The sequence below is a fragment of the Cydia strobilella genome, chromosome 12 (genome assembly GCF_947568885.1).
Source record: "Cydia strobilella chromosome 12, ilCydStro3.1, whole genome shotgun sequence".
Lineage (NCBI taxonomy): Eukaryota > Metazoa > Arthropoda > Insecta > Lepidoptera > Tortricidae > Cydia > Cydia strobilella.
Window position 1 is genome coordinate 14,381,046 of NC_086052.1, and position 16,025 is coordinate 14,397,070.

At 35.8% G+C, this 16,025-nt stretch overlaps 1 protein-coding gene across 1 annotated transcript in view; it reads right to left on the reverse strand.

Moving 5' to 3' along the window:
• Positions 1–15,996, reverse strand: part of LOC134746255 (hemicentin-1) — a 62,522-nt gene extending 46,526 nt beyond the window's left edge. Inside the window, exon 1 of the mRNA XM_063680594.1 lies at positions 15,396–15,996. Coding sequence (XP_063536664.1) covers positions 15,396–15,462 — 67 coding nt within the window. The 5' untranslated portion in view covers positions 15,463–15,996. The remainder of the gene's footprint in view (positions 1–15,395) is intronic.
• Between the last annotated feature and the right edge of the window lie 29 nt (positions 15,997–16,025).

Consider the following 16,025-nt stretch of genomic DNA (forward strand, 5'->3'; position numbering starts at 1 on the left):
TAACATCTACCTACCAGTCTGGCATGGACATCACCTACTGTGACCAAGGCATTATTTTGCCTATGTATAGTTCGTAGATTTCAAACAGTCCCCTTTCGGCTTATCCTTTGTCTATTGTTAAATAAAACCGCACGTGCTACTTACTAGCATAAAAAAATGGTATGGCCGTTATAACCGGTTATTCAATTACCACTCTATGGAGATTGCAATAAGGTTTAAAATGAACTAATGGGAAAACATATTCCTTAGCTGTGTGATCTTTGCGGTTACTGAGTGCCGGCAAGTCGAACGCTACAGAACCAGTCTAAAATGTGTCATCGATATGCGTAACAAAGGCGCGTTATCGGAGAGCGCACTTACACTGGTTTTTTTTGCCTTGGACTAGCCCGCGCTCGCCACGATGCACGAACCAGGTAAGGGACAGGGACGGATTGCGATTAAAACATTTTGATGGATTCATGACAAGTATGTATTCACATATTTAAAACAAACAATAATAACATTTTTTTACTAATCAGTTAAATAATAACATTAGGTAATAATCCGTTTTACAAATAATCAACTATTAAAATATTCCTCTCTAATGTTACAGACTAAAAACTAAAACTATATTTAACAAAATTAATACATATATGCCCTTTTTAAACAATATCGGCTTTTTTACAATATATAGGTCAAATTTTTAATAAACTAAAATAACGTTTTTTTATACAATGTAAATAATAAACAACCAGCCAAACAGTAATGAGTTATACATACATAAAATATAAATTACTAACTAAAAATATAAATAAACATGCATTGGTACAATATAAATAAAGATGTATATAATATATAATATTCAATTAATATATCTATACATACTTGTCATGAATCCATCAAAATGTTTTAATCGCAATCCGTCCCTGTCTCTTACCTGGTTCGTGCATCGTGGCGAGCGCGGGCTAGTCCAACGCTAAAAAAACCAGTGTAAGTGCGCTCTCCGATAACGCGCTTTTGTAACGCATATCGATGACACATTTTAGACTGGTTCTGTAGCGTTCGACTTGCCGGCACTCAGTAACCGCAAAGACCACACAGCTAAGGAATATGTTTTCCCATTAGTTCATTTTAAACCTTATTGCAATCTCCATAGAGTGGTAATTGAATAACCGGTTAAAACGGCCATACCATTTTTTTATGCTAGTAAGTAGCACGTGCGGTTTCATTTAACAATAGACAAAGGATAAGCCGAAAGGGGACTGTTTGAAATCTACGAACCATATCTATGAGACGAAAAATATACCTTATTATTATTAACCATTTTATTGGTAACAATTGTAAGTACGTACCTACCTAAATAAGTTAATAATTTAACTAATTACTTACACTGTTAGCACCAAAACCAAATAATTAATTAATCATTTATCAAATTTCAAAGTATCCAAAATGTACCTACCTGCTGCAGATATCATCATCTCGCATTGAATACCCTTGTATTCAATATACTCTTTGATATCAATAGCAAATCTCTATAACGATATTACAGTACAGATATCATCTAACTAAATGGAATAGAAAAACTAAACACCGTTGCTACGTGACCTTTTATTTAAATAAAAAACCGATGGAGGGTGAAATCTGTCCCTTCCGCCCCGGGCTCTAATTCCCATTCTTATTCAGCTCGTGTAGTAGCTCATTCGTAGAAACCAGTATAAAAAATATCCAAATCGTATCAACATTAAATGTAGTCAGAGGCCATATTATTCTGGTTAGGCGAAGGTGAGGTCTCTGTAACCGAAGGGATAAAAAACCCTAATCTCGTGCCACTATGTCAACAAACATATTTATAGACATCAATATTTTTTCTATAACACTTGAGAAGGTTCGCCTTAGAATTATCGTGTCCGTATTAGCTGTATTCCTTTCCTGAGCTTACTTATGATAAGATTATCATTTGTACACGTTTATTTTCTAAAGAACGTACCTATACCGTGCCGTACCGTGTCTAAAATGTCCTAAATGGGCATATGTTTACGAACGCGATAAAAAAAACGACAAAACGATTTGTCACTCGTTAACTTTTAGCTTGTTAGTAGCTGTTTAAAGGAAATAATTTATTACTATCCATAATAGTTTTTAAGCTAAACTAAACTAGAAGAAAATAAAATTGGTAACATGAATATTAAAATATGTTCAAGGATGTAATGTGATGTTCGTCATACAAAATAATTGATAGGTTTTTAACGGTACTTTCAAAAGAAAAATAAGGAAAGACATCAAATCGATAGCAACTTTTATTTAAAAAAAAATGCAATAAAAATAATCCCTTTGAGCGTATATTGCGATCAGATTGAAGTATTGGTTGGAGCACGTTACCAAAACAAATATATTGTATTGGCGTACAAACTTTGTGCGATATTTTCCTCCAGCGAAATTAAAATTCCGGAAAATGGAGTTCCACGCCAGCGAGCTTAAAGTAATAAAATGAAATTTAATACCACTTTCTCGATTGCACAACCATCTATATCCTTAGAAAATAATTGCAAATACCATTTTACTCCACATAAAATAAAGTTCATAATACTACACAACGATAAAATGAGATAGGTATCCTGTAATGAAAAATATGGATTTGCAGCAAAATGTTGGCACTAATACAATGGAACCTATAAAGAATGTTTTTCCAGCCATTTTACACCCTTTTATCCACAACAAAAGCTCATGAACGAAAATTTAATACATTCAACATCTACATAAACGTAGCCTTATCATCACAATGAATGCAATCGCAAATATTGATTTAAATGCATTTCCTGTGGGATGCGGCATTATCGATACCTTTATTTATTGACATAACGATAATTTTATTGGCCTTTACAAATATAAAGAATTAAATATTTACACATGCGTCAATTACCTAGGATATTTTGTTTGGTCCCTGTGCGGTCCCAACTGAAATTATACGCCATTTTGAACCTTATACAATGACAAGTATGATTGTTCACGAATTCCTTATCCTTATTGACTGTCACAGTGACAAAGTGGGTCATTTTTCAATTACATCGTCAGTTCGGAAATGGAACTGGAAGTTCCTTCCTATAGTCCTGTACAGTCAGCAACAGAACTTAGTAACTTAACCTACCAACAAAGCGCAATAAGGACGAGAAGTTGCTAGCAGACGAGGTATGCAAAATAAACTGAACATTTCATTTATTTAGCATATATACATTTAGGAAACAGCTCAACAACGGGAGTCATGGAAATCAAAGGGAGAGGCCTTTGCCCAGCAGTGGGACACTACAGGTTATAAAAAAAAGGCATATATAAGCATTACAGTGTTAACATAACTCTGTTGTTAAAAGTGAGTAGGTTACTGTGTACATCATGCGAATCCCGCTTGGCTATGTCTGTTATTGATTGTATCAATTGTATGCTTTTTGGAGAAATCACACTTTTGAGAACATTGGCCATCAGCGGTGGCAGCATGGTTCCATTTTTATCGCCTATCACTATGCCTGACACTTTCGCACTTACATTACTTGTTAGAACATGACAGGCATGGTGACAGGTGATAAAAATGCGACCGTGCTAAGGCCGCAGGTAAGCTTTCGTACAATGAAACCAAATTAATCATCATGTTTTTTTACACGCTTAGAAGATGTTTCTAAGCTTTGCACACCGTAAAAGGTTACGGATAGTAGATAGATTATAATATGTATATGCGTTTGGTAACTACCGTATAAGCTTAAATGCATGAGCGCGATGCAGTGATGGCCACATTGCCGAATGCACAATATTAAGTCAGTTTGTATTCATACATATATGCGCGCTTTCCGAGAGACGTGTAGGTAAGCTTTTAAACGTGAGACTTTTTCGCAGCGCCTTTGGTGAACATTTTGTAGCATTTTAACAACAATACTATTTATTTTATTGTAATTTTAAGTTTTTACTGTCTTATTTTAGTTAACCCCAGTTTTTTAGGTAAGTACGTAAGAAAAGATGATGCATAAACTTTCCCAAAATTAGAAACGTACGTACTCCGCGTACTCGGCAAGAAATAAAGATTTTTTTGGTTTGTTTCTTATTATTTTCAAATGTGACAAGTTTTCGATATTTTTTACATACTTCCTCAAATTTGGAAAATTTTCGTCGGCACATCATTAGGTACCTACTCCGAGGCACAAATTTTGCCTACATTTTAACAAAATTTTAATCATAAATTACAATTACATACTTACGATAAACTTGCTGTAGCCAAGTACTCAGTCTCACATTATTATAGCTTTGCGTCGTCTCGTGAACAATTGAGATGTGTTTGAGTTGGCTTAGACGCGCGAGGTAATGGAATTTCATCTGAGACACCTGGAAGTCTCGATGCTACGCTTTAATCGAGATTTTCCAATATAAGTATCTTGGTTAGAGTGTGTGCCTGTTTTATACTATAACGTAAGTACGCGCGTACAATTAGAACAATAAAAAACCGGCCAAGTGCGAGTCGGACTCGCCCAACGAGGGTTCCGTACTTTTTAGTATTTGTTGTTATAGCGGCAACAGAAATACATCATCTGTTCATGTTGATGAGACACAGCCTGGTGACAGACAGACAGACCGACAGAGGAGTCTTAGTAATAGGGTCCCGTTTTTACCCTTTGGGTACGGAACCCTAAAAATGAAGGACACTAAAAATGTAAATTAGTAACAAAGAAATTTTTGTTTGGAGAAAAGTCTATGTTACCTACATAATAAAATACATCGGACCCACCCACCCCAATAAAGCACGGTTCCCTAAATTATCTTTATATTCATATCTACAACAAATACAACAAATATATTTCTTATGATATGCATACGAGCTAGTAGATACCTAAAAAATAGTTTTGCTCCGGTTAATGAATAATTGAATATAGATCAATTATTCATTAACCGGAGCAAAACTATTTTTTTTAAATTAGGTACGGAAGATAAAAAATATTTTATCGTTAAAACGCGATATCGCAGAGACAAATATAAAGACTAACTAAACCAATTTGTAGTATTCTTGGCAGCATGTATACCTACGGCAATTAATCTGTCTCTTAGGAAATGTCTTTTTCCGGCGCTAATAGGGGAATCTTGTAGCTGGGGGCGATATTCTTCTGTAGAAAATAAATGACTATTATCAATTATCTCACTGTAACACAGTTTTTATGGAAAATGTCGCTAATGCTAAAAAATATACCTATGTTTGTTGGTGCAAATAAATAATAAGCGTCATGTAAAAGGCTTTTTTATACATTAAGGTCAATTGCGTTTAAAGCTTAACATTAACCAATTAAACTTTAATAACTCCCAAACAATTTTGGATCAGACCTGTCAATACCCATAACATCAACACCCTACGTGTGAGCTATAACAAGCCTTTATAATTAAAATAAGAATACAAAAGATACAGAAGCTTATCCGAGCTACTGAGCAGTAAGTAATAGATTTATTACGCAGCCCTCACAGAGAGCACTGAACCGTTTTCGATCCACTTTTTATCCCTAACAACGGCTTGATTGCTCCTCATAGATCAACACCTACTAGATAGACTATAAAACTTCACTAATTTAGAAGCACGACGTTTGAAACAGGTAATTCGAGACTGACATCCATTTTGTTTTTAGTAGGCAGCTCAAAACCAAAGTATGCAATTAGTTAATATAGCAGTATGAAAGAGGTGTTGGCGTTTACAATTTTACAAACTTAACTTGTGTAAATTACAAACATTTACCTATCAGTAAACATGAGCTACTTACTAATGCTACTATAATATAAAAAAACGGCCAAGTGCGAGTCGGACTCGCCCACCGGGGGTTCCGTACTTTTTAGTATTTGTTGCTATTCCGGCAACAGAATACAGAATACAGAATACAGAACTTTATTGGTAAAAGCAAATTTTACAGGTCACATTTTACACTTATAAAAAAATATATGTACATATGTTCGTTAATATAATTAATTACATATTTCATAACATTTTTAAACTTAAAAAAACATTATTAGATTTAAACAGAAATACATCATCTGTGAAAATTTCAACATGTCTAGCTATCACGGTTCATGACATACAGCCTGCTAACAGACAGACGGACAGACAGACGGACAGACGGACAGCGGAGTCTTAGTAATAGGGTCCCGTTTTTACCCTTTGGGTACGGAACCCTAAAAATAGCTATAATTTTAAAACCGAAACGGGGCTTAATCACATACACACGACGTTTCGAACGTGACATTACGTTCGTGGTCACAGGCAGACTGCCTGAACGTAACGTCACGTTCGAAACGTCAGGCCAAATATTAAACGTAAGTGTACGCGATTAAGTCCCGTTTTAGTTTAAAAAATGAGTGAAAATCGTGTTGGTTTAAATTAAATCAACATAAAGAGCGATGTAACGAAACTAAAAACGACGACAAAGCAAAACATTTATTTCATAAAATGACAATTATCTACCAGATATACTTAGTTAGGCAAAGGAAGAGGCGCAGGTCGTGGAGAATTACAAGTAAATAGCGCGTGTGCGCTGACCACCAGTCTTTGTTAACGTTTCAAAGCGAAGTCTGTAGGAGGTAATCTGTGTTGATCCCTTCCATAATGGGCTGAGAACGCTCAAACGTGTCTAGTGTAACTCAGAGAATTCCCATCTTCACACATTACCTTTATAATGCTCGCAAGTGTATGGGGCGGCAGGAGTCAAATTATATTTCCATACGAAAGATGCGAAATTGCTTTCTCGTGCCTCTCGTGGTTTGAAATTTAGTGCGTCTGGGTGGGTGGGTAAGTACCTACTTGAATCTAGCCAAGCCTGATCTAGTCTAGTATTGCGGACTCTGTTTTAACCGAGCAACTTAATATGTACGAGCATTATTTAAAAAAAACTATTAAAATTAAAGATTAAGCCGGTTGGTTGGATTGTGATTTTAATTACACCTTAAACTCATAGTTAGGTAGGTATTTGTTTTATTAATAGCATTACAATATAATTTGATGTATGTCATTTCACACGAATACGTAATTCACAGTATAATAACGTCAAAACAGAGTACCTAGTTGCTTTCAGCAGAAATAACAAACGTGAATTTATTATTACCTAGTCGGCTCATAAGTTCTGTCATATACATAGTATCAAATAAAATCAAAAGTTTAAGTTTATTCCGTATAATTTGTACAGCGTTTGAAAGCTTATAAACTAGAGAATCTAAATGTATAACATTTATTCAAAATGACCGCCATAATTATCTACACAGGCTTGAAGTCTTCGTGGCCAGTCGTCAATGGATTCACGCACCACTTTCATGTCGATATTGGCCACTGCCGTAGCAAGAGATTTTTTCAGCGAGTCTAGATTTGCATGAGGTTTTGAGCACACCTTTTCCTCTAAATACTGCCATATTTTATAGTCTAAAGGATTAAGATCTGGGCTAGAGGAGGGCCAATCTTCATGCCGTATAAAGTCGATTTTATTGGAGGCGAGCCAGGCTTGTGTAGACTTTGCCTTATGGGCTGGAGCAGAGTCCTGCTGGAAAACCCAATGCTGGTTTAGAAACATCGTATGGGATAGTGGTTTCACAATATTAGTCAACACCGTGTCTTGGTACACTTTGGCACTAGTTTTTACTCCTTTCTCACAAAAATGCATACTAGTGACGCCCGCATAAGAAACTCCCAGCCAAACCATCACAGATGAAGGGATGACCTCTTTGAATACGGGGAATGCTATTAGACGCTTCTTTACTATTGCGAGCGTACACTCTATCATTTTGTTTATTACAGTTTTCTTCTATGTCAAAAATTTTCTCGTCCGAAAACAGTATACAACGGTGCTTATTTTTAGCGTACTTCTTCAATAAAGCTTTAGATCTTTTAAGCCTTAAAGCTTTAAGCCGACCATTGAGAAGATGGCCAGTTTTTCGTTTATAAGCACGAAGTCTCAGGTCTTGATTAAGCACTCTTTTCACCGTGTTTTTGCTCAAACCCATCTGGAGGGCCATAACTTTTTGTTTCCTAGCGGGATTTCTGGCAATGCGTGCCCTAATTGCTTGTACAACCGCTGGAGTCCTAGCTGTACGCGGACGACCGCTTCTTTTCTTGTCATTTAAACTAGAGACCTCACTGTATCTTTCTATGGTACGATACACAAATCTTAGAGAGAATTTTAAATTTTCAAGTAGCTTAAAAATTTTAGTCGGCGAGTGACCACAACGATATAGTGCAATTATTGCGGTACGGCTATCTTTAAGCGTCCACTCCATGTTGAAGAAAACAGAAAATTGCAAAATTATACTACTCAAATATTTAATAAAGATTCGAAATTCAAATGCAGAACGGTTTTTGTTTTAGGAGTTCCAAATTTAAATTTTAAAGGCCAGTGACAGAACTTATGAGCCGACTAGGTACAGTAGTCATGACAAAAGTTCTATGATCCCTGGCTTCGGGATCCCGGTGTTTTATATTTAGGGCCTTTATACACTGTGTTATTTTGCAACTATAAAAACACGCGTTTATCGCGCGGTTGCATCACAACACGGGCGATATTTTAAATTACTGTACAATATTTTAAATTAGGTAATAAGCCTGAATTGCGACCATAACGCTGCAAAACGTTAGTGTGCAGAAGTCTTAAGCTTGGTGCTGTAGCTATATTTAACAACAAACGTAAAGTTTATAACGTGAATAGTAAATCAATGAGCGCTAAAGCTTTAAGCTGTTTAGGAGTTTACTTGGTAACTAACTCAAGCACTTCGAAAGAGACCGTGGGGAATAGATAGTTACCGCGTATTCTGAATGTTTATTAATATTTAAATACTTGCGAAAAGTACTAAAAGCAAACGGGCCGAAATGGCCTTTTAATAATCTGTATGAGCTTCTGTGAACGAAAACTATTTTCAACAGATTTTAAAAATCCGACTTCGAGGATTCTCAATTCGTCTGAATTTTTGTTTTATTAAATGTACATGTTCCTGATTTGGGAATGTGGGAAATTCATTTCTTTTTCTAAGGGTCAAGGGCGTTTTCGGTTATTAATTGTACAAAATGTGTTTACAGTAGACGCTAGTGGTATTGAAGGGTTTAGGTAACTAGTAAAGTTTATATATAACTAGTACCTAATTATTTTAAATAGAGTAAGCCGCTGCGTAATTAGTCCAACCTGCAGTGCCAAATAGCAGCTGTCTAAACAGTAGTTAAAGTGACAGACTAACCTAACAGTGTGTTTTGGGAGCGTGCCCTGCCCGGCCCGGTACTGCAAATGTTTGGGCCAATTAATTCCAAATGTTAAACTAACCTGGCTTGGATTACGAACAACATTTACGGTTCCTAATTAAAATTAAAGGTATATTATGGTCATCACGGAGCCGTCCGTAGGAAAAAACAGATGGAGTGACAATTGACATGTAAATGTAACTCAATTGTTCGGTTATGCTAGGCTCACGACTGCTACGAGCCGCAATTATGACACAGTCTAGCGAACGAGGAAAACAATGTGTCCTGCTTTAGGGAGAGAACAATCGTGTCTGTCAAACTTCGGTTTTGTTAGACAGTCAGAATTTTGTACGTTAGACCGTTTTATGTTGGCCTAACTATTCTGTGGTAGAGGCAGGCAGAGATACGAGTTGCATAGTCTATAGTTGCAAGAATGGCTATTGATGATATCCAAATTAGAATTGGAAAACTGAGGAAAAAGAAGAAACTAATTTTCTTTTTTTACTTTGTCTTCTTAAACCATCTGGGACGAGGGTGCCTTTATAGAAGCTATTTAGGCTGCTAGGTGTGTCTAAAAATATTCCTACATGTATATGTACATACATCATTAAAAGTGAAGCTCTAATCTAGATACACCACGTACCTACCTACTAAATGATGGTAAGACCTTATATGAATTAACTAAAATGTATTAGAATTAACATAGCTCCTTCTTAATTTAAGAAGAAATGTACTTTTTTATAATACAAACCTTCATTACTTATAAATAAATAACAACAGTATTCTTTGCTTACAATACCTATTGTTATAATTTGAATGAAAATATTCGATCTTCCTTTTACATTATCGGAAGAAAACAATTCTACCCCAGAAACATGGAAGCCACAAAATCCAGAGCATTCAACTGATAAATGCTGGTGTATTTTACAGAAAAATGAGCTTCTGACGTTAGAAAAATGTAACAGGCTAACGTATTAGTTTAGCTCGATACGTCGTTTGTTAGAGTTTAGACGTGTAGGTAATGTCTGGCATTCTTCTGGCTATATATATCATGCGCGTAATAAGTAGGTCTTTTATTAGTAATGTAGCGGGTATGGTTATCGGTTAACATCTAAGAATATGGATAGCAATATCTATATATAGGTATTATATATGGTTGTTTTATTCCATATCGATTCGTAACAAATTCCGCTTTAAGAAGATTTTACGGATTCTCTCTTTATTTGCATTAAAATTGTAAAATTTTAAACTACCTATTCAATCTATTTTAATTCGGTTTCAGTAACGTAGAGCTTTTCTCGCAAGATAGGCCTCAATGAATTGTATTTATTCTGTTTAGTGAGCCAGAGCAAACTGTAACACAGTAGGCAAGAAAAAAAGGGTTAGTTAGGTGACTAAGAAAACGTAACCATAATAGCAAGCCACAAGAAAAAGTTGATTAGTCCAAATAATTTATGTATTCATATCTGTGTTCTGTAATTCAGAGGTAACGAAGACGGTCGATAGATTTAAATAATCATGGCAGCCGCATACTAAAAAGTTGTAAGGAAGCCTTATACTAAATACTTCTAATTATAGATGCGGGGCTAAGTTTGTTTGTGGTTTTTTGCATAAATATTCCATTGATGGAACACTTTTGAATATTAATAGACTTCATGAAGATATAATAAATGAAGCTTTTCCGACAGAAACATTGAGCTGAAAGCTAATAGACTGAATTTTGGTGTGAATTTTTAGTCTCTGTTCCTACTCATGAATATACAGTGACTATTTTTAGGATGACAGCAAGCAGAAATGAATAAGTAATATATAAAGTGCAATCCGTAATTAAGATTAGGTGAATAAAACGGCCAAACGTCTCTGAACCCTGCTATAACGTAAATTTGAGGATCATTATCAAATTTGGCCTCTAATTTCCCTAAGCAGAATATTAAACTGGCATTTATTTTGAGATATCGCAAAACCGTACTAGGGCAGTTGGTTCATTTTCAAATTTAGGTGCTAATCTAATTTTATTAGCTTTCCTGTTCAATAATGGTTTGGATACGGGAGCATTCAATTTCATAATTGCGGTTTAGGTTCATTGAACACATCGACAGCATAATAATAATTTTAGCTCCACCGTTCACGGTTTTCGGAAACGAGCCCAATGCAGAATCGAAAATTTAATTCTAATTTACTTATTAGAGCTTTGGATCCTCGCTCTGGGTCCTTCCTGAAGCAAAGGTTATCCATCGCGATCGTGATGGGCACTTTTAAATCGGGGGGGCCTTATTGCGTCAATGTCATATTTTATTATCTCTGAAAATTTGTCAAAAAACTGTTAAAGGCACAGTATGTACAATATGGTCAATATGGTTTACTAAAGAGGCTAGTGCTGCACTCTGGTGTCAGAACATTGCAGTAATACCCTCTATTCTTAACCGATTCTCGTGAAATTTTGTGAGCAGGTTCGCTGATAAAATAGAATTTCTTAGCCGATTCAGTTTCTGAATATTTGGCGGAGCCATACATTTATTCAGCTTTAAGTTACGCTCGCGAGTTCTACAGCTCACAGAACCACTAGTTTATTTGATATGATATTAAATTATATTACTCTCTATGCATCACGCTCGCATCAATTACAGCGCGATATAGATGCACAGAGAGTAAAACCATATCAACACCAAATCAATAACATTTTTAAATCTAAATGAGGCTCCAGGAAGCTCTTTGTTTTATTGTTTTATACTCGTAGTCTGATGTCTGATTAAAACTCAAAATAAATTACAGGAATATTGGAATTGGGATTCGATGAGAATTTAAATTTTCCATGTCCATCTGTGCTAACGATAAGTCGGATGTAGGTACAAAAAGAAACGCAGCAAAACGCGGAATAAATAAATGGAAACTGTTGACGATGGAATGGCTTTCATTGGGGTGCAAAAATATTTACGTTTTTAGGACATTTAGTTTCGAAACAAAAACTGTCACTCACCATGGACAATAGTTGATACGTCAATACACACACTATGGACAATATTTATACGGATAAAGACTTAATCACAAAATTAATATTTTTTTTCTTTAAATAATACATATCCCAGTGCCAGGCTTTAGTTATATTAGTCTTTAATTTTGAGTATGTCTACAGGAGATACGTGAACCTCATTTCTGTGTATGAACCTTTTAACTAAACAGACCCACATTACTGGAATATCAATATCGTCAGTTAAAAAAAAACTCAGTAAAAAATGTGACACTGCTTTTCTTTTACATTTTCGGTAGTAACACAGATTTGTACAAAATCAATTAATTAATTCAGGCTTATTTAGTCTACAATTTGATTGATGTCACGGTTTAACTTAACGACGTGATCAGTTAAGAGGTATTAAGACGAACGAGTCTCCACTGCGTACTTAGGTACGTTTTTAATCCATCCTGCAGGCGTATTATGGTATGGATGGCTTTATCCACGTGATAAAATAACTGTCACTTTTTAACACCGTGGGATAGAAAGTGACGGACACCGTTTTATCACGCTGTCACGTAGACAAGTAGGACCGTCATATCCGTACTGTTCTTCTGATAACATTTTAAGAAATATTACGTTGCTTTTCCTATTGTAGCTTCTGCCCGCAACTTCATCTGCGTGGAATGATGATGATGATGATTGATAAAAACTACCCATGTCCAAATCGGTTCAGCGGTTTAAGCGTGAAGAGGTAACAGACAAGACACACTTTCGCATTTATAATATTAAGTATGGATAGTTTGGATATGGATATATGGATTAGTTAAGTTTCCAGTGCATCCAAGGATGAATTTTTGGAAGCTTGTTGGGTGTTGGGTCTGCAATGCGCGTGTACCTACACAGCTGTGGTGGCTGCTTAACCGAAGGCGGTCCGCATGCTTGTTTGCCACCGTCGTGGTATAAAAAAAAAGCTAAAACCTAATGCAAAGGAGTTTTTCTTTACATTTCACTGCAAGTCCGTATCTACCGTACCTAACCTATTGGCACCGCTGACACATTGCTATCCAGATTATTTGGCACAGAAACAGCTATTTGTTAGGCACGTATCGTATTTGTTGCGATTGTCGACGTGAATTACCATTGGTTACCCGAACGCGAGACTTACACTGGTTCCACTGAGACTTTTTCAATGTATTTTTCAGAATATAATTATTCGATATTTTTTTACTACGACATACCTAACAGAGCGTCATAGATACACAGTAATTAAATCCACGCGTCTTTCCTGTAGACATACCCAGCGCTAAGGCCTTAAAGCCTAATTTTCTAATTGACTTGACCGCAACAAGGGATAGACTCTGACCACGCTAACTTTGCACAAACTGGGAAATAAGAATGCATACATATATATTATCTCTATAAGCTCCATACTTGACGTGACGGCATCAAAAGCGTGGTTTGACTCAATTTTTTTCTATTAACCTATCTTTGCTTAATATAATATATGTAGTTAACCATACCAACCATAGTTTTAAAGAAATGTATCTGAAGAAATATAGTCATAGTTCTGAAGAAAGGCCAGGTCAAGAGCACCCTAAACCGGCGAGCGTGTATGAGGAATGTTATGAAAGTGAAGGAAGCGAAAGAGGTATGTCAGGATCGTAGCAAGTGGAAATCCGTGGTCTCTGCCTACCCCTCCGGGAAATAGGCGTGATTATATGTATGTATGTATGTATGTATAGTTTTAAAATCTGTGTATGACCCACGAACTTTAATCTGGCCTACTTCTACATATTTTTCTAAATTGCAAATACTAAAATTTATGTGTAAGGTGTTTGTTATTGGCTTTCTTTAGTATTGAAATGAGGCACTTGCCTCGGTAAGGGTTGTGTATGAAAAGGGGCGTGGTTCCGGTCGCTAACTAAGCGCAGACGAGTTTAAACCTAAAATAGACCAGTATTAAAGCGCTCTCTGATTACACATAGTTTGGTTTTGGATCTTAAGCTCACTGTAAGTCTAAGACTTAGACTCTAAGCTATAGTTTGGCCAGGAACTGTCTCATTTCAAACATAGACAGAGATAATCTACTGTATTTGTCTTAGCTAGCACCCAAGAGAAAGGGATGTGTGTAAGTTTTTTTTGTTCTTATTTACTGACAAATTGGGTTTGCCAAATTATAACTTTTCACCGATTTGAATACTCGTGGAGTAGTAAGAGTGACGTCATGTTTTCATAGAAATTTGACATGACAATAACATTTTTGTCATTGCAAATGGCATACAGAGTTATCTTGTTCCGACACTAGCAGCGTCAATTTTAACTAAACATCATTGGGCCTTACGACTTTGGAGTAAGGTTTAGATTAGGTAATGGTGTGAGCGATGGTACAAAGCTTCTTATTTTCAAGACGTGTTCAGATATTTTTGACCACATTGGCCGCTCCGATATATCTGATAGTGACTGTACCAGACAAAGCATCGTATGAACTTAGGTAAGTGTACCTACTTATTTAAATTGCGATATGGCGGAGGCCAAATGTATTACAAACCTCAAAACTAATGGGCCCCATCTCAACTCATCAGTGTTGCAATACACCGACATTATATATCCATAAGTTTCCCTTTCATTATTTTATAATCATGAACATTAGATTATTATCGAAGCCGGTGAAACAATGAGTAATGTATGCACATTCGACCTGTATGGTCAGACACCGTGTATGGTTCAATGTTCCCGAATAACTAAAGGACTGTGACTGTGAATGTGAATGCATGTGGTGTGTGAAATGGATGAGGTTGTTTAGGGGACGATTATTATATAGTATGGCACCAGTTTAAAGCTGAGCGATTTTAAATGCATTAAGCGTCACAAACATAATTTACAATAGACTATTCAACAACCTGTGTCGTATTTTTTTTTACCAAGAGCAACCTCTATGCTTTTGTATTCGTTTTTTTTAACATGAAAAAAAAAAACACGCTCATGACTTATTTTTAAAAGGCTATCTAATCTAGCAATACCTAGGTACCAACATTTCAATTTATTCGTGTGTGGCTTCTAAAATTAAATTAAATTAAATATGATAAATAATCGTGTAAAATAATGAGAAATAATTATAATATTAAGCTATTGTTAAAAAGTTACTGCGACAGAAAATAAATCATTTCAATATTTCGTAAAGCATGCAAAAGTTAATAAGATCGAATTAGACTAAAATTATTATAAAGTAAATGTACTTACCAATTCGAGTCATAATCAAAATCAGAAGAAAACACTTTACCAAAAAGTTCCGAAACATTTTTTCCATTTTGAATAGTTTTCCTCAAAACTTCAGTCAAAACATCACAAGTCCACTTTTCAAACAATTTATTTAATCACTTCAAACATAACGTCCATTTAAAATTCAGTTCAGTTTAAAAATCACAGTTCATAAACAATGTTATGATTTTTAAAAAGTTCGCGCGAATTCTGGCGCGGAGCGTCGTGCGGCCAGCACGCGTACGTTTCAAATGCGATGTAAAGGCACGCACACACGGCGTGGTGATCGACCCCACCGGAACCACACTCGATGGTCGCGCGACTGCCGAGACCATGTGCACCGCACCGAGACGCGCCTTAAACAAACTCTCGTTTGCATACGCATCCAGTTTTAAACAACTTTAAAATAATGATGTTACAGCTCATTATTGATTGATAAGGATTGCGGTGGTAATGAGGGTGTCTTCTAGCGATAAAATTCGTTTGTAGAGCGTACGCGGAAAGGAGCCTTATACTATTGTTATTGTTTTAGAAAGAAAAATGTATTTTAGCTAAAAAGGGAGATAAAGGACGATGACGTAAGACATGCGCATACTTTTACAATTAATCACT